The sequence below is a fragment of the Sander lucioperca genome, chromosome 12, assembly GCF_008315115.2.
Source record: "Sander lucioperca isolate FBNREF2018 chromosome 12, SLUC_FBN_1.2, whole genome shotgun sequence".
Taxonomy (NCBI): domain Eukaryota; kingdom Metazoa; phylum Chordata; class Actinopteri; order Perciformes; family Percidae; genus Sander; species Sander lucioperca.
The window spans coordinates 18044786-18065232 of NC_050184.1; the positions used below are offsets into that span (position 1 = coordinate 18044786).

The 20447-nt window shown below is 44.7% G+C and overlaps 1 protein-coding gene across 3 annotated transcripts in view; it reads right to left on the reverse strand.

Annotated features, from left to right (window-relative positions):
* The window catches only part of LOC116039087 (nucleolar protein 4-like), a 132795-nt gene that overhangs the window by 82048 nt on the left and 30300 nt on the right, over window positions 1-20447 (reverse strand). For all 3 annotated transcript variants that reach the window (XM_031283830.2, XM_031283829.2, XM_031283831.2), the window contains exons 2-4: window positions 15924-16076; window positions 13388-13499; window positions 6711-6817 (exon numbers count right to left, since the gene is read on the reverse strand). In XM_031283830.2, coding sequence (XP_031139690.1) covers window positions 6711-6817; window positions 13388-13499; window positions 15924-16076 — 372 coding nt within the window. The remainder of the gene's footprint in view (window positions 1-6710; window positions 6818-13387; window positions 13500-15923; window positions 16077-20447) is intronic.

The following is a 20447-nucleotide window of genomic DNA, read 5'->3' on the forward strand; positions in this document are numbered from 1 at the left end:
AAACACTGGAAACTGTCTGAGAGAAGAGCTGAATTACAAACAGCTTTAACTCTCTTAGCTCAAGGCTGGTCTCTCAAGAGTCTATATGAGGAGCCTTCCACCTTCTCTAATTGAGCTGCCTTTGAGCTGCATTTTGTGTATGAACTGTGCCATATACGTATATTTCATTATTATAAATATTGGAACATATCAAATTACACTACAGTATTTTAAAGTATTTAATAGAGTCTTTTAGCGGTTTCAATATACTAACATTATAACCCATTTTGATAGAAAGAAGTCTATGTTGAGTGGTTTCAAAGGAGATTCTCAGCCTGTTTATGTGTTCTTGCAGAGATCCAAAATCCCCGTGTACATGTGGACCAGGCCTTGGTCTCATCTGTGCTGCCTCAGATGGGGCATGAAAGTAGGGTATAGGTGAAGCAGTGCTCCGACATGAGGCTTTCATATGCTTCACATACTATGTGCTGTGCACTTAAAAACCATCAAGGGGATTTTTCTTCCAGGGCTGTTTCCATGGCGTCTCTACTTTATTGGACAGTATACACTGGAGAGAGTCGGGGCAGATGGTGAGAGGATAAGACGTGACAAAGGTCCTGCCCCTTGTGCAAACCCACCCGGAGGGCTTCGAGGCTGACCGCCACTTTATGTGTGATCTTTATGTCAGCTGAAAGCTCTGCTGTATTCAGACATTTCACACTGTATTCATGCAATCACAGACTGTTGACCTAACAAGACTATTTGGGCAGGTTACTATTCATTACCTCGGGGTCTAATTTCAGCTGGTTAGTAAAATATTGAAAGTAACAGTAATGGCCGTGCTGCTGTCTGTTGAACTATGGATTTCAAAATGTGCTCAAACTCTCACCTGCTAACTTGCTCATGCTTATATCTTCAGTAGACTTAACTATTGTAACAGTGTCCTTACAGGTCTCCCTAAAAAATCAATCAGACAGCTGCAGCTGATTCAGAACGCTGCTGCTCCAGTCCTCACTAAGACCAAGAGACCCCTCCACTTCTGAGCTCTGAACCTCTGGCTTCCTGTCTCTCCAAGACCTGGTTTCTAAATACTACTGCTGGTTAATAAAGCACTGAATGGTTAAGGGCCAACTAGTTCTCTGGTCTGTTGCTACATTACAGTATGAACCACCAGTATGGGGGTCAGCTCTGCTTTCTGTCCCCAGAGTCAGAACTAAACCACATATATTCACCACATATCTGGACCTAACTCCCAACAAGCCCAAAGCTGAAGACTTTTTTGATTAATGCTGCCTTTTATGACACTGCACCTAGCTATTTTTATATTCTCTATAATAAATGTTTTTAGTTGCTTTTAAAGGTGCTGTAGGTAGGATTGTGAAGATCCAGGACTTAGCCAAAAAATGTGAAAATCGACAACTTCTCAGTCCCTCCCCCCCTTTCTGCTAAAGCCCAAACAGTCTCCTAAGCCCCTCCCCCCACAAGGGAGAATGAATGCGTGTGCCTGAGCAGTGATTGACACGCAGTTAGACACCCCCCCTGGCCCTGATTGGTGCATCTGAACAGTTAGACACCCCCCCCTGGCCCTGATTGGTGCATCTGAACAGGGAGCGGTGGGTTTTTGTAAATCTCTCTCCAGGCTGTAGGTGGAGCCAGAGGAGCTGGATTTATTTTAATGACCTGCTTCCTGTAGTTCTACTGGAACATAGGGTCAGTTTCAGCAGATATGACAGAAAGGTAGTTTTAGAAGTCTTACCTACTGCACCTTTAACTGCTGTTAAATGTTTTATGTAAAGCACTTTACATTGCCTTGTTGCTGTAATGTGCTATAGATACAAAGTTGCCTTATCTTTTTCAGCAAGCTTTGACTCGTGTCTGCAAAGTATTTCAATTTATGTTGATGATGTACGCCCTTTCTAAACACTAGTGCAGTGCAGATTGCCTGGCCTGCGTTATTGCCGCTTGCAGCTTTCTCGACAACCGCCCACACAAGCAGCTTTACGCTCGACACCGCGCTTCCTCAGGGTCCTGAGCCAAACACCCCGCCAGGACAGGCGTCAGTGGCTCACGTGTTCCTATCTGCCACAGGGATCTGGAAGTGTGGGAGGCCTTGAGGTCATTTGCAATATTTTCAAATGTCTGATGAAGTTTAGATGCTTTGCACAGAACATCCCGTCTACCTACAAATCAGACCCGGATTTTTGTTGACTTTATTATTACTTGACTCGCTGAAAGAAATTACAGTTCTGTGTTCTGTTTCCTTACTGTTTATATAGAGATTTGGAAAAGACAAGGTGATTCTAGGTCAGCTGTTATTTTTCAGCCTACAAACTGTGGACAAAAAGGTTTTGGTCACTGACGAGCCTTTTATCTCCAAATGTATGATTTTTTTTCTTCTCCTCGCTGTCTTCTCAACAGTCTTTTAGTAATTATAATGAACCAACCCCCAACCTATCTCCCCTCTGCACACACACACACACACACACACACACACACACACACACACACACACACACACACACACACACACACACACACACACACACACACACACCCCTCCTCCCAAAAATAATGAAATGTCTTTCCTCCGGAGGTAGCTGAAATAATGGGCAAAGAGAGGGAGAGGGGGAGACCATAAACGATAATGAACCATCTCATTCTCCTTTTTTAATTCCTTCTCTGATTTCCCCCCGAGCCCCCCCCCCTTCCTCCTCCTCCTCCTCCTCCCCCGTGCATCCCACTGTCACCTACAAATGTTCTCATTTTATTTTCAACCCAGCCGAGCACATCCACCTACTCCCATCCTGAGTCTCACCCCCACCCCCCCCCTCCCTCAGCCAGACAGAGCCACCGCCCTGCCATCTCTCTCACCTCCTCCCCCCTTCTTGCCTCCTCTCACTCCTCACCCGTTTCTACATTGTCTGAAGCAGCCCATCCCCACCACCACCACCCCCCCCTGCCAGGAAGCATCCTGGGTAATTTCCTCCTCTTATTGAATTGGGACGGGGGGCGGATGGAGGGAGAGATAAAGGGATGGGCAGATGAACGGAGGCTTGGGATGAGTGCTAATGGAGCCGGTGGAGAATTCATACTTCACCCATCACAAATACATCCTTCTCTCTCCTTCTTCTGTCTTTCCTTTGGCTCATGTTCTCTCTTGAGTAAAGTACAGATGGCCTTCTCTCCTTTTATTCCCTCTTATACTCTCTCTCTCTCTCTCTGTCTGTCTCTGTCTGTCTCTCTCTGTCTCTCATAACAATACCCAGGACAAAAGACTCAGACCTTCTTTTCACAGAATGCTAGGCTATTGAACTACCCTGCACTCTGTCTGCTTAGACACACACACACACACACACACACACACACACACTGAACCTGATGCTCCGTCATGCCCTATGTTATTTCTAAAAGGTGAGTGAGTCATTGTTTCTCTATTCCTGTCGCTACCTTTGCTCCTCTGGGCCAAACACTGTAATCTTTCTGCAGCACAGTCTCATCCTCACTCACTCACTCACAAACACACACACACATTTGTGTAAACTTCACTTTCACCTAAGCTACAGGGTTGAAAAGATACTGTATGTATCACATATGACGGTTTGGCTGGAGGTGGATGAGGTTGGAAGGTGAATGGCCCAAACTATGCAGCTTCTCAAAAGTTGACTCCAAAACTTTGCAGCAACTCTCCCTTTTTGAGCAGAGCTTGAGCAATATTTTGGCCAATAAGTATTAAAGTAAAGAAATGTAGGGCTTCTGTTTTCTTCTTTGGGATTTGTTCTGGGGTAAGAACCGAATCCACACACACTAAAGAGCACACGTACGTACAATAACATAATGGGTTATTGTTTTAGCTTTATACATATATTTTTTGCATTATTTCACAAAGCACTATGGTCTTTTCACGCACAATAAACACTACACTTACACTTCAATTTGCATCCAATATGTTATTTGGGAACCATACATTACAGGCTCTACGTCCTGAGCCACTGCTGCACATTTATTTATTTCAGAGCGCTGATGCTGGTTTCAAAGTTTCACCATGACTGACATGAATGCACACAACTATAATAACCTTGACTCTGATCCTGGAGTGATATTAGTACAGAACCCATTTCAGTATCTTTATTTATTAAACTACAAGCACCAACTAGCAGCGAGTTAAAGGCTCAAACGCAGACTACATTTGGGTTTAAAAACAGATATCCTTTGCTATGTTAACACGCAGACACCCTCGATAATCAGACTGTAGATGTAGCCTCACGGCATTTTGAAAATCATCAACTTTTCTTCCCCTTGATGAGGATGTCTCATGGAGAAAAGAATGGGAAATGGACTGCATTTATATGTATGGACTGTGTCATGGAAAGGTGCTTTTTGGAGGGACAAATTCAAATTGCTCAACAACAATGCTTGGCCTTAAGTGAGAAAAACACGCAAAGAAAATATGGGTTGGTTTTGTTCTTGGCTGGGTTCTAACATAAGGGTGATGATGAGAACCATGTTGGTGTGTCAGTGTGAACTCATTAGAAGGGCTTTGACACGGTCTCCAAACAGCCTGCCCAACTGATAGAGAGCAACAGAGTCACTGAGGTTGTTGCAGGTGTGACGCTGTGTCTGTGTGTCTGTGTGTGTGTGTGTGTGTGTGTGTGTGTGTGTGTGTGTGTGTGTGTGTGTGTGTGTGTGTGTGTGTGTGTGTGTGTGTGTGTGTGTGTGTGTGTGCCCATGCATGCTGCGAGCAAATTTGTCAAGCTAGGTAGGTCATCAAACACAGGAAAGCCACAGCGCAGTCAAGTACTTTACAAAGTAAAACACATTTCAAAATAAAACACCCACGTTTATGGTGATTTCGGCTGTCTTGACTTCTCCACTGTGACCAGAGCGAAACAGGTGAACAGGCACATGGAAAGACAGACAGACAGACAGAGAGAGAGAGACAGAGAGAGAGAGAGAGAGAGAGAGAGAGTGACACACACACACACACACACACACACACACAGTTTGAAATGGCCTAACTGGATGTGGTGGGGGTTGTTGTTGGAAGACTACCAAACACACACACGAGGAGCAAGAGAGAGAGAGAGGAAAAAGAGAGGGAGAGAGAGAGCCGTGCTGTAGAGTGGAGAGGAGCGGGATCGCTTTGTGACCAGTGCGGAGAAATGGGACAGACAGACAGACAGACAGACAGACAGACAGACAGACAGACAGACAGACAGATATATCGGCATTCCAGTGGAAATTGGCACTTCAGTGCCTCTCTCTCTCCTCAGCTAATTAACTAGACACTCAGGGGCCCGGCTTAATTGGAACGAGCTCAACCCTCTATTCGCCCATCCGTTATACACACACACACACACACACACACACACACACACACAATATGACTGACAGCGAGTGTGTGACACTGATAGTCACAGTGGTACGGGGTGGAGTGATTCCGTGTAGGAACTATATGCTATATACCAATCACGACCCCCGCCCACACACTGAGCAGCCCAGCCAAGAACAAGGAGCTGATCTGCCTCCCCAACGCAGAACTCTTCCAGCTGTTTCCTCCAGATGCAACACTGCTAACTGACTAGATTTTGGTTTAAAATGGAAATGTAAATGGACTGTATTTATGTAGCGTTTTTCTAGTCTTAACAACTACTCAAAGTGCTTTGACATAGTACAGTAGAGTACAGTACTTTTGGTAAACTGGTTCACTTCCTGCCCGGCTGACTGAACGCCCCGCGGCTCACGTGAAAATAGACCTGGCGCCCAGCTTTAGCGGTGCGGAGAGCCACTTCACGCATGCTTCTGGGACGCGCCATGGCGTGGCTGGTGGAATATCAAGCATTGACTTTAGTGGCCGCGATTGCTGGCGGGGGTCGCGGAGCCTCGGGAACGCAGGGCAGACGCGGCTGGTGGGAAAAAAAGGGGTCACCTGCAAAAATAAAGTTTAATAGCTGGCAACGTTTCGGTACTAGACCATCAGCAGGCAAATAGTGTTACATACTGAGAAGCCTTCTTCTGTGGAAGGTGACTGTTTGGCTGCACCTATCACCAATATTTAAGCTTAAGCTCTATTTATAGTAATGGAAATTACTTTTACTTCTCAGTATGTAACAACAATTGCCTGATGATGGTCTAGTACCTAAACCAGCTATTCCATTTATTTGAGCAAGTTAGACAGTGTGCGGGAGTTTCTTTGCAACTGATTTCTAAAATACTTGGAAATTAGTTTATAATGAGCTAGTGCCAGTCCTTCTAATTCTGTATCCATCAGAAACCTTTTTTGTAAAAGTACATTATGTGCAGAGAATACACAAACAGCACTGTCACAGTTATTAAGAAGAAAATGGTTTTGGTCCAGTGATCTTGACACTAACATGTTTCTTTCTCATGACAGCGTTTTAATTGTGTGTGTGGGAGTTGTCTTCCCAGCGAGGCATTAGTGGGCCTCCTGGTTTCCTCCTACCGGCCTCGAGTGTACAAAAGAACCTGCTGCTCTGTCAAGATTTACATTATGATTATGATCCACTCTCAAAGAAATCCCTGTGCTCTCACGGTGCACAGAAACACACACACACACACACACACACACACACACACACACAGCACACCTTCTGTCTGACAGCACAGACAAACACATACATTCAGAAACAATTTGCGCTGCAGCCTCACAGGGGTCAGATCCAGTGTGTCTGCTGTCTACCACGCCGTAGCTCTGGCGCAGTGACCTCACATACCTTGTTGTTGCCCATGCACTGCAGCTTCATGTGCTTCATGTAGGTGGTGGTGAGAGGCATGTTGTAGTCTATCACCTCCAGCACCAGAGAGCTCGGCCTGTCGTTCTCTGAAGAGGAGAGGAGCAAAGACAAACATCAAGCAGTGACAATGATCTTTCCCCTCCATCACCGCTACAGAGGACTTTTGAATGATTGTTGAGCTGAATGAAAAGCTTTGACAGCTTTATAAAAACTGGTGTTTACTACAGTGCTGCTGTATTGTACATGGTTTATTTCATCAACATCTTCTGAATTTAAGCTTTTCAAAATGTCCCTCTTCTTATCTTTTCTCCCCCTTTAACTGACAGCTGACTGACAGTTACTGTAATGCTGGTGTTTTTAGGCTGCCTTGTCACAAAGCCGACACTAGAGGACCCTCTAGAGCTGGCCAGCAGCACAGACAAAGAGAAGCAGTCGGACTCTGTTGGAGCCTTTAAATCCAAACTTAAAACTCATCTCAACTTTCAGTTGGTCGTTTATTAATAACTACTAACTGGCTCGTTGCAGATGCTTGGATCTGGATCTTCATCCTGCAGGAGAGTTACTTCTCCTCTGGTCTCTCCCTTTACAATCCAGTTCATCTTCACATCCTCATTATCTAAACTGTCATTTCATTTTGTTGGTCTATTGCACGTCTATTCATCCATACAGAGTTTTTTTCTCCAGTTTTTCCCGGTTAAAAGTTTTTCCTTATCTGAATCCTGGGTCAAAGGACTGAGTTTGAGGTGAATTTGTGATATCGGGCTATATAAATAAAGTTGTCATGAGAGGGTAAAGAGATGCTAAGTTAGAACATAAACTAAAAGGTGTAACTCTCCTTCTCTGTCTGAATATTTACACTGCAAACGGTTTTTTCCACTACATGTAGCTCTTTTCTAAAAAGGAAACGGAAAATAAAAGCACCTGACAAGCCACACTATCTCCACATCCCCACCCACACTTCCCTCCTCCACCTCTCCTTTCACTCGTTTATCTACTGACCTCGGGAAGGACGTGTCTAACGTCTGGAGCGTCTACAGAATGGACATGAATACGAGGCGAGAGATCAATACGGCTTAGCAGAATAGACAGGACCGTCATCATTGATTGGTGATTGATAGTTTTTGTACCAGGACAGGAGAAAGAGAGCATGTATTCTCCGGAGAGGGACAGACTGTGATAACGGACTTCTGATTAGGAGACACAAAGCTGTCTTCAACATGAGGCTCTGGACCCCTGCTCAGTCAGGACAACGATCATCTTGGCCGAGAGGTCAGTTTTATTTAGAACACCCAAAATTACAAATTTGGCAAAAAAATTCTAGAAAACTCTTCCGCTAACCGACACCCCCACACACACCCCACCCACACCCACACACACAGACACCCACACACACACACACAGACACCCACCCACACACACACACACACACACACACACAGACACCCACCCACACACACACACACACACACACAGACACCCACCCACACACACACACACACACACACAGTGAGCCTGCTGCCTGTGTCAATTAAGCATGGCTCTGGTCCACGCTGATTACTTGCATTTAATAATTCACAGCTGAACTTTAGTGGGAGTCACTTCAGCGTAGAGATAAAGGGGGCTGAGGTTGTGTGTGTGTGTGTGTGTGTGTGTGTGTGTGTGTGTGTGTGTGTGTGTGTGTGTGTGTGTGTGTGTGTGTGTGTGTGTGTGTGTGTGTGTGTGGGGGGAGAACCCCCACAGGGAAGGAAGGCAATTAGCTGCTCTCTTTCTGAGTGGCATCCAGTGTGGTCACAACACACACACACACACAATGAGCTCTGCGTGTGTGTGTGTGTGTGTGTGTGTGTGTGTGTGTGTGTGTGTGTGTGTGTGTGCGTGCGTGCGTGCGTGCGTGCGTGCGTGCGTGCGTGTGATTGTTTGCTCAGCTTACTTCATCTTCTAATTAAATTATTTCTATTGTGCCCTGCGGAAACATCATATCTACATATTTCATTTTGTACATTTTATTTTTAATCAATGGCCAGCTGGTCAAAGCAAACCGACCGATGCTGTGTTTTAATTCACATTACATAACAGATTTCAATAGTTCTTCCCTCAGATTCAGAAAATGATGTTTTTTCATTGACAGCTTTTACATGTTTCAACAGCACCGAGGCTTTGGGTGGTGTTTGGTTATGGATAAATGCAAATGTAAAAAAGGCAACTTTGCTAAGACTCCCCTCTCACCCCTCATCTTCCACATCTTATTTGGACTTCCTCTGAGCAGACTCTCATTTCTTTCTCTTTTACATTTCACTTTCTCCCCAGCCCTCTCTCCCCCAACTCTGAGGAAGATGAGCTCGTTTCCTGGGCCATTTTCTTTGTTAAAAGCCATTAATTAGGCTAATTGAGGGGAGAGACAGGACACTCCAATGACTCCTCTTTTTAATGAGGAATGAGGAGGAAAAAACAGGGGGTGGGGGGTGGGAGGGGGAGGAAGCGAGGGAAGGATGGAGAGATGGACGGAGGGTATAAAGCAGCAGAAGGGAGGATGGAGGCGGAGAGGGATACAGGGATGGGACAGGAAGCTTGGAGCAGGGTAGGGGGGGGAGAAAGAAATAGAAGAAGAGCTGGAAGCGAGATGGTGGGTGGGAAGATGGGGGGAAGGTTAAAGGAGTAGAGAAAAGCCAGATATGGACAAGCTTGAGGGGGGGGGTGGAAGGATGGGCAGCAGGGGGAGGGATGGAACTGTGGAAAAAGATGGGGAGGGGGGGACCTTCAGGGTGCCAGTAGTTGGAGAAAATATGTACAGGATATAATGGGGGGTGGGCAGCGGGTGAGAGGAGAGATGGGGAGGAATGGAAAATGGATGGCAGCACTTTGTCTTTCGGCTGGCAGCTACAAAGTCCAAAGTGAACTACTGGGACAGATTTTCTGTTGAATGACTGAGGGCATCATTACAATATATATTTCTACACACGTTGACAAAAGACTTATCGTTGCTGTCGGGAAGAAACTTACTAACTCAATATTTCAGGGGGTTTTCTAAATCAATGCTTTATGAATGTCATTCACTCCCTCATTCCCTATCATTCACCCCCTCATTCACTCCCTCATTCCCTATCATTCACTCCCTCATTCACTCCCTCATTCCCTATCATTCACCCCCTCATTCACTCCCTCATTCCCTATCATTCACTCCCTCATTTCCTATCATTCACTCCCTCATTCCCTATCATTCACAGCCATCATTCACTCCCTCATTCACCCCCTCATTCCCTATCACTCACAGCCCTCATTCACTCCCTCATTCACTCCCTCATTCCCTATCATTCACCCCCTCATTCACTCCCTCATTCCCTATCATTCACTCACTCATTCCCTATCATTCACTCCCTCATTCCCTATCATTCACAGCCATCATTCACTCCCTCATTCACCCCCTCATTCCCTATCACTCACAGACCTCATTCACTCCCTCATTCCCTATCATTCACTCCCTCATTCCCTATCATTCACTCCCTCATTCCCTATCACTCACAGCCCTCATTCACTCCCTCATTCCCTATCATTCACAGCCATCATTCACTCCCTCATTCACCCCCTCATTCCCTATCACTCACAGCCCTCATTCACTCCCTCATTCTCTATCATTCACTCCCTCATTTCCTATCATTAACAGCCCTCATTCACTCCCTCATTCCCTATCATTCACAGCCCTCAATCACTCCCTCATTCCCTATCATTCACTCCCTCATTCACCCCCTCATTCCCTATCATTCACAGCCCTCATTCACCCCCTCATTCCCTATCATTCACAGCCCTCATTCACTCCCTCATTCCCTATCATTCACTCCCTCATTCCCTATCATTCACAGCCCTCATTCACTCCCTCATTCCCTATCATTCACAGCCCTCATTCACTCCCTCATTCCCTATCATTCACAGCCCTCATTCACTCCCTCATTCCCTATCATTCACTCCCTCATTCCCTATCATTCACAGCCCTCATTCAGTCCCTCATTCCCTATCATTCACTCCCTCATTCCCTATCATTCACTCCCTCATTCCCTATCATTCACAGCCATCATTCACTCCCTCATTCACTCCCTCATTCCCTATCATTCACAGCCCTCATTCACTCCCTCATTCCCTATCATTCACAGCCCTCACTCACTCCCTAATTCACTCCCTCATTCCCTATCATTCACTCCCTCATTCACTCCCTCATTCCCTATCATTCACTCCCTCATTCACCCCCTCATTTCCTATCATTCACTCCCTCATTCCCTATCATTCACAGCCCTCATTCACTCCCTCATTCCCTATCATTCACTCCCTCATTCACTCCCTCATTCCCTATCATTCACTCCCTCATTCCCTATCATTCACAGCCCTCATTCACTCCCTCATTCCCTATCATTCACCCCCTCATTCACTCCCTCATTCCCTATCATTCACAGCCCTCATTCACTCCCTCATTCCCTATCATTCACAGCCCTCATTCACCCCCTCATTCACTCCCTCATTCCCTATCATTCACTCCCTCATTCACTCCCTCATTCCCTATCATTCACTCCCTCATTCACCCCCTCATTTCCTATCATTCACCCCCTCATTCCCTATCATTCACCCCCTCATTCACTCCCTCATTCCCTATCATTCACTCCCTCATTCCCTATCATTCACTCCCTCATTCCCTATCATTCACAGCCCTCATTCACTCCCTCATTCCCTATCATTCACCCCCTCATTCACTCCCTCATTCCCTATCATTCACAGCCCTCATTCACTCCCTCATTCCCTATCATTCACAGCCCTCATTCACCCCCTCATTCACTCCCTCATTCCCTATCATTCACAGCCCTAATTCACCCCCTCATTCACTCCCTCATTCCCTATCATTCACAGCCCTCATTCACTCCCTCATTCCCTATCATTCACAGCCCTCATTCACCCCCTCATTCACTCTCTCATTCCCTATCATTCACAGCCCTCATTCACCCCCTCATTCACTCTCTCATTCCCTATCATTCACAGCCCTCATTCACTCCCTCATTCCCTATCATTCACAGCGGTCATTCAGTCCCTCAATCCCTATCATTCACTCCCTCATTCACCCCCTCATTCCCTATCATTCACAGCCCCATTCACTCCCTCATTCCCTATCATTCACTCCCTCATTCCCTATCATTCACCCCCTCATCCCCTATCATTCACAGCCCTCATTCACTCCCTCATTCACCCCCTCATTCCCTATCATTCACAGCCCTCATTCACTCCCTCATTCCCTATCATTCACTCCCTCATTCCCTATCATTCACTCCCTCATTCCCTATCATTCACTCCCTCATTCCCTATCATTCACAGCTCTCATTCACTCTCTCATTCCCCATCATTCACAGCCCTCATTCACTCCCTCATTCCCTATCATTCACTCCCTCATTCAGTCCCTCATTCCCTATCATTCACTCCCTCATTCCCTATCATTCACTCCCTCATTCAGTCCCTCATTCCCTATCATTCACTCCCTCATTCACTCCCTCATTCCCTATCATTCACTCCCTCATTCCCTATCATTCACTCCCTCATTCAGTCCCTCATTCCCTATCATTCACTCCCTCATTCACTCCCTCATTCCCTATCATTCACTCCCTCATTCACTCCCTCATTCCCTATCATTCACTCCCTCATTCCCTATCATTCACAGCCCTCATTCACTCCCTTATTCCCTCCCTCGTTCCCTCCCTCATTCACCCCCTCATTCTCTCCTTCATTCACCTCCTCATTCTCTCCAAGATTACAGCTATCTGGCGTTAGCATGCAGCTACTCAATAGTTAGCAGTATGCTAACGTTAGATTGTAGTGGAACGAAGCAGCACTTTCTACCATCAATAATCGCAGATACAGCCTTCTGAACCAAACACTACCCAATCAGACATGTTTCAGCAGTAATGCGACCCGAAATTGGGGAGAAATTAACAACATTGGGCGCCAAGATTACAGCTATCTGGCGTTAGCATGCAGCTACTGTAGTTAGCAGTGGACACTAATACAATATGGCAGATAAAGGCCTTTTAAACTAAATGCTACCCAACTGGATATGTTTCAGCAGTAATGCGACCCAGAATTGGGGAGAATTTAACAACACTGGCAGCGAAGATGACATCTTTTACTGCCGTTAGCATGTAGCTACATGGACCATGTTAACACATCAGTGGCTTAAAAAAAAACCTCCAGTCCTGCCTATCTGGAGCAGATGACCAATCAGAGAAGCCCGGCTCGGTGTTACATGATACCGAGCTGTTGAAACCAGAGCGTTCAGAACAGTTGGAAATCTGAACGTTTTAGCTCACGGGGATTTCTCTAAAAATGTGTTTGCCTCATTATTCGTTTTGGCCACGTTTACAATGAAAATCTGACATTATAACAATGTAGATATGTCAGAAAATACGGAAAAGCATAATATGTCCACTTGAAGTAAAGAATATTGGAATTTTTGAGGGCACTATATAGTGAACGCTCTAAAAAAATGGCGAGGGGGAAATATAGTGCACTTATAGCAAATGCACAGCCATCGTCAGCTGTTTGTGCCTGAAAAATCAAACTGCATTGAAGAGGTTTGCGGTTGTTTGTGCATTGTTTGGTGGCCGTTGGCTGCTCCGGTGTTGCTGTACCTTTGTACTCCTGTCCTGTGGTGCTGATGTGCATCCTCTTCTGACACTCTCCGCAGCTCATCAGGAAACGAGTCACCGCCTCTCTGGGCAGGAAGGCGTACGTCTCGGCTATCTGAGAGAGAGAGAGAGAGAGACACCGACAGACAGTCAGACAGACAGAGAGCGAGAGAGGGGGCGGGGGGGCACTGATGACAAAAAGAGTTGACTTGACATCAGTCATGAACATGAAGGAGTCTTTATGAATGTTCATGACTGTGTCAATCAGTAAATTAGGACACTTTTAATGCAAAGTTGGCATTGTTTAAGATGTCTGTGTTATGACAACTTGACATAACTTAACATAACCAACATAACGTAACCTGTCATAAATATGTCATGGCAGGCCTAATTATCAAACTTAAAGAAACTATTTAGCTTTATGTGTTAACATTATACATTAAACTAATTAAGAGGTTGGTTTTTACATATATAAAATATTTTCCTTTTTCATGTTCGTGACCGATGTCATGTCATGGTTATGAAAGTGTCAACACCCCTTCAAATTAAAGTGTCACCGAGACTGGTAGAATGGTGGTATCTGGGCTGCACACCACATTCACTAGCATTTCTTTCACTTTCACTTCTTTTGGTCTCCACAAATCATAACCACTGACATCTGCATTTTATACTGAAACATTTGCAGCAACTCACATTCAAGCGCATGTTTACTACATGAATAGCTGCCAAAACATACTGAATAGATTGTCTGGGACATGCAGTCATTTTTTCCCCCTCCTGTGCAGTGCATATTGACAGTAATGTTGTGTTGAGGTGTTGCTAATGCATATATTAGGTAGTAATTTCTTACAATTTCCCAGAAAGACTTTACAAAAACACTGAGGGAGAGTGCTCCATCTGCATCTGTCAAAGTACTATACACAAAAACTACTTCAGTCTGAGGGATGAACACTAAAATCTAATGTGTACAGATAATTATTAAACCACGACAACATCTTCTGTTATACAACTATATGATTCAAGACATGTTGTCTACATTTCACCAAATAATAAAATTGGCCCAATTTTTGTCTCAAAGATGGTGTTGTTTTTTTTTTTAAAGAGTGTCTTCACTCATCAGTGCTGCTGAGAATATGAGCCTATACGTGTTTGCATAAATCAAACATTTATTCTGGAAGAGAGGCACAAAGGCACAAAAGAGGAGAGGAGGAAGGGTGGAAAATAGCCGGCGTGGGTGGATGGGGGTTGCTGCGCAGCGCTTGTGTGTGTGCGTGTGTGTGTGTGTGTGTGTGTGTGTGTGTGTGTGTGTGTGTGTGTGTGTGTGTGTGTTTGTGTGTGTGTGTGTGTGTGTGGGAAGGAGGGGTAAAGCAAAAGCAAATGTCACTCACAGCCTTTGGTGGCACCCAGACCTGAAGCTAAGTGGCATGGTACGCTAGCTCCTGGCTTTAACTATACTGTATATACACTATATTTATATCATTATGTATTCATGATGTAGAAGGACACAGAGGACAGTCTGACAGACCAACCCCAGTCTGTGCAAAAGAATGAATACTTTGAAAGAAGACTAAAACATAGAGATATATAGAGCTCTGAATGAGATGAAGAGGACGGAGAGGGAATGAGTGAAGACAGACAGAGTTCATCACTCTGTAGAGAGACCAATCTGTGGAAGCTGCACTCCCTACATGTTCCCAAAAGAGGGCAGTGTCATCAGCGGAGACAGCAGAGCACAAATGGATCAGCTCCGACAGCACGGGCTGGTTTACTTTCTCTATCTATTTCTACATCTGCCTCCATCAGGTTGACCTGTTGATTTCAAACATGATTTTAGCTCTGAGGTTATGTTTAGGATGAAGTCTAACCATTATTTTCCTTAGCATTTAATCCGTCAATTACTTCCTCAAATGAGTGATTAAATGTTGGCTCGGCAGCTCGGCAGTCCCAAACTCAAAGATATTCAGTTTATCATCAGCAGAAAATGCTTTGAAAAAAAGGACTTGAAAACAGTTTCCAATTATTTCTCTGTTGATGGACTAATGAATTAATGGACTAAAACTAAACAGTTTTAGAAAGAAGTGACGCCTACCAAACAAAACGATAATTACACACAATAAGTCAAAGTAGGAACCGACTGAATGTGTCTGCCTTTTTTAATTTATTTTGTATTTTGTTTAGAAAGATTCAGACTGCAATCCGTCTGATCAGAAACTGAAACTAGGTTGTCTGACGGTAAAAGAGGAATAAAGCCCCCAAAAAAAGAGGAAGAGAGACAATAGAGAGAGAGAGAGAGGGAGAGGGAGAGGACAGAGTGTTGAGCAACAGACATTATGAAAGAGAGAAGACGCTGTGAGGGGGAGAGGTCGGAGGAAACACAGAGACGTGACAACTTAAAGGTAGAGAGAGACCACAAACTCAAAGATGAAGAGAGAAGACAGACCCAAGCCACCAGGAAGAAGGACATAGTAGTACAAGCAGAAACTGTCTCCCACCAATCAGCATGTCCTCATTATAAACGGTAACGTGACAGCTTTCTTACAGCTTTGTAGGTCTTCTTCTGGCCGGCGTGTTTCGGGGCTTTGCCCGGGTCGGCGCTGATCTCCACGTGCATGGCATAGATGATGTCGAAGAAATCCTCCACCACCGCCACACGCTTCAGGGACGAGTCCAGGCCTGATACTCCGTCCACGCACTGGAAACAGAGGGAGGAGTGGGGTTGGGCTTTTATTCAGAAGTTCACAGTAAAGACAGACAGACGACAGGAGACATGAGGACAGAGTGGTATGCGACGAGGATTCCCAACCAGAATCAAACCAGGGACGTCTACCAAAAACGTCTCAGGATCAGCTCACAAATGAAGTTCAAAAACAGCCCCTAAGAATGGATATATGGAAATATGGCCCGTGTTTAGATGATGTGACCTGTTGCATCTAGAAACTCCCAGACCTCATGACCTACTGTTTAAACTATAGAGCATATTTCCTCCTGAACTTTGTGCAGAAACTGATCTCAATGAATAGTTTACAAGTATCGTGACCACAGAAAAAGCATCATGTTTTGGAAGTTTGATAGTCAGAATTAAAGACTAAAAAAAGAACAGCCCAGGGAGTGCAGGAACAAAGAATGGATCAATGTATAAGCTGATGGACAGAAAACTAATCATTTCAATCATTTATCAAGAAAAAACCTAAAAACATTCCAGCTTTTCAACTAGGAGGATTTGCTTCTTTTCATTTGCCATTTTTTTTTTTTAACTGAATATCTTTGGGTTTTGGACTATTGGTGAAACGTCACCGTCAAATGACGTCACTTTGAGTTCTGGTGTTTTTCACTATTTTATAAGATTTTTAATAGACTAAACAATGAATCAATAGTGAAATAGTAAGTTGCAGCCCTGTCTCTATTTGTTATAATGTCCAAGCTGTCTTTAAAAATAATACATGATATTGTAAGTAATCCAAGGACACTTGACATACAGAAAACAAGCAAAAAAAAGTGCATTAATAAAAAGCTTGGCTGAAGAGACTAAATCGAGTTTTAACTGTGTGGCGGCAACAAACAACTCCAGCACCCTCTCACATCCTACTCAAATATGATCTCTTCACAGTGCTTCATGGTCAGATCTGTAGGCTGGCACTGCAGGACTACTTTCTCCCTTTACCACAAATAGAAAATGAAAACAAAGACCTTCATTTCAAATAATGGGAGTCACAGGACAGTGTCTGACTGTCCCGGGACAGTCATGGGAGTCGCAGGACAGTGTCTGACTGCCCAGGACAGTGTCTGACTGTCCTGGGACAGTCATGGGAGTCGCAGGACAGTGTCTGACTGTCCCAGGACAGTGTCTGACTGTCCTGGGACAATGTCTGACTGTCCCGGGACAGTCATGGGAGTCGCAGGACAGTGTCTACTAACAGGACAGGACAGGACAGTGTTCGCTGCCACTGCTGCTGACAACAGGGATATAGAATGTTAAAGTGTGTGAAAGTATGGTAAAGTGCTTTTCAAAGCATAAAATGAAATAATTGTTCATGGATTTATGATCAAACTCAATTTGATTCATTCTTCCATTAAGTTCATACTGTTTATGTTGAGTGCTTAAGCGCATGATTACAGATACTAATCTAATCACATACTGCCATCACTAGTCTTGACGATTACAGGAATACAATTATGATGCTATTATTAAATATCCAAAAGGACTTCTTACAGATGAAAATTAACAGCAAGGAAGACAAGTGTGAAGACAAGACAGGTTGCATTACAGTCACACATTTCCAGGTGAATAACGTGTAATTATCAAACATGAGGGCAGCATGTCAAATTAGAATTAGAACATATATAGAGCGAAATGAATGTCATAAATGGCCTTTACATGAACATCTTTATGTCTTTAGCTGCCGTAGATATTTAAAGCGTGATAAAATGTTGCCAACATGCCAATTTCTTCTGATGTTTAATAGTGTGAAATAAATCCATGATGTACAATCATACTTAGACAAAGACTTGTACAACTAACTTCCCAGAGGACAGAGCTGTCAGTCGCTCACACCCACACAAACATGGGAATACCAGGAAGTCTCGGGAAACAAGGCTGTGGGAGTGAGGTGTACCTCGGTGGGAAGAGGGACTCGAAAGGGTGGGAAAAGGGAGTGTGTACGTTTGGTTTTTTAGACAAAGAAACAGAGAGACAATAGAGAAGATAGAGAGGAGAGAAAATGAAGGGGCGGGGGGGGGGGGGAGGGCTTTGCTACCTGCTCAGAAAACTATATGTGTCAGTGAATAACAACAGGTGGTGCATCACACACACACACACACACACACACACACACACACACAGACACCTCCTCCCCAGCTGCAAACGTGTAGCACATGGTGAAGCCTGCTACTACCATGGTAACTAATGAGAGCTGACCTCACAGGGCAGGTGTGTGTATGTGTGTGTGTGTGCGCGCGTGCACACATTGTCTGCAACAGGTTGTGTGTTAGTGTGCAGAAGAGTTTCCTACTGGACCAAAACAGATACCAGTACCCTAATTCAGCAGATGATCATCGCTTGTGTCTTGGATATTTTTATATTCATACGTACGTATATATCTCGGAGGGGTGAAACCGAATAGTCGACTGTTTGATCTAAGGAGCCTGAGTCGACGGTCAATCTCTCAGTATTGCTGGGTATTTCCCAATAAATCATGTTATATAGCCTATAACGGTAGGAATATTAGCCTATTAATAACACTGTTAATAACAGTTGGAAATAAGGTTACCATGTGAAGAAAAATCAGAAGTGCCTCAGTACTGGCACGGTTTCTAACAATAAATAAGTCACACACACAGACACACAGACACACAGATACACTGACGCACGCACGCACGCACGCACGCACGCACGCACGCACGCACGCACATGAGGGTAACAAGGACTAAGAGTATAGGATAGAGTTGATCACTTTTCTGATTGATGCTGCCTTTTATGAACTGTAGTCATTGTTCATATCTGACACTGCACAGTAAGATTTTATTCTAACTTGTATTTTTACCTGTCTTATTCTACTTGTTTCTATTCTCTTTAATTCATGTTTTGTTGCTCTGTAATGTTTAATGTAAAGCACTTTGACATTTTGACTTCCCTTGTAGCTGAAATGTGCTAATTAAATAAAGACGCCACAGAGTTGGTAATCATTCTCTGCAGATGTTTCACTATGAGCAACCCCTTCTATCTATTGTTGATATAAAAATATTGATTAGTGGAGCTATTCTCTTGCAGGGAAAAGGCTCTGTGTGGAGACGCACAGCTGATGCTCAAGTGGAGACTCTGGGGTGGGGGGGGAACAGTCCACGGCTGTCTTGAAGAATATTTCATCTCCACGTTACATGACACAACCTGTTCTGTGTGTGAACTGTGTTAACTATCCAGCCGACAGCAAGCGGGACGCCTGTCTACCTGTCTGTGTGAGGAAGGCCAGGGTGACAGGTGTGTGTGTGTGTGTGTGTGTGTGTGTGTGTGTGTGTGTGTGTGTGTGTGTGTGTGTGTGTGTGTGTGTGTGTCCCCTAATTATTCTAAAGCAGTGTTCCCAGTGCAGCCTTTACCAGATGTAGAGCATCTAATGAAGAGCAAATGAACACAAACACACGCACACACACACGCACACACACACACACACACACACACACGACACTATCTCTTGACCCTACCTCTCTCTCTCTGTGCCTTTCTCTCTCCACCTCCTCCCCTCCCCTTTCAGCTCGAGGTGCAGGTACTGTAATAGACGTTGCTATGGTAACCAGCTGCAGCTTATCACAGAGGGGATGTTTCTAATGCCCCCCCATCCCCAATGCCATTTCCAACTGCCAGGCAGAGAGGAGGAGGAGGAGGAGGAGGAGGAGGAGGAGGGTGTGAAAGAGGAAAAAGAAAGGAAGACGGTAGGATTGATACTGGCTGCTGCTGCTGCTGCTGCTGTTAGTGGGAGTAGGATGGAGGGGAGGTGGAGGAAAAAGAGGACAGAGGAGAGGAGACAAAGGAGTGGCATAGAGAGATGAAGAGGAGGGGTAAGCTCGGTCAGGGGCGTGGTGCAGGTGAAGCACCTCTTACAATTCCTGAAGGATTCAACTCCACCCAAACTACCATTACCATCATGTGTTCAGTGAAACCTGTGCAGAATAACCTACATTTTTCATAATCATTTTGATCATCAATCTTCCTCACTGTTGTGATGCACGTTCAATGAACCCGTCAATCAAAGGGCCTGGGCAGTTGTGTTTTGGGTTGGCTTTCTGGAGGTGGCCATCCATGCTAAATGATAACCAATAGAGCTCAACAGTGACCGCCCACGGGAGGGGTTTTTCCCCGACCAATTGTTCCATTGACGTTTCAAAAATTGCTTCTATAAAGAGTTTTAAGCCTGGCACCGAGCCAACCAGCTACCAGATGAATCATGAATATAGAACATTTGATTCGGAGCGAAAAAACATTTCGAAAACAGCAAAAAAGGCAAAGTTACAAGTAGTGTGTAGAGAATCTAAAATGGACTTTAATGGTAGAAGCTCGCTCTAGCCTTCCGCG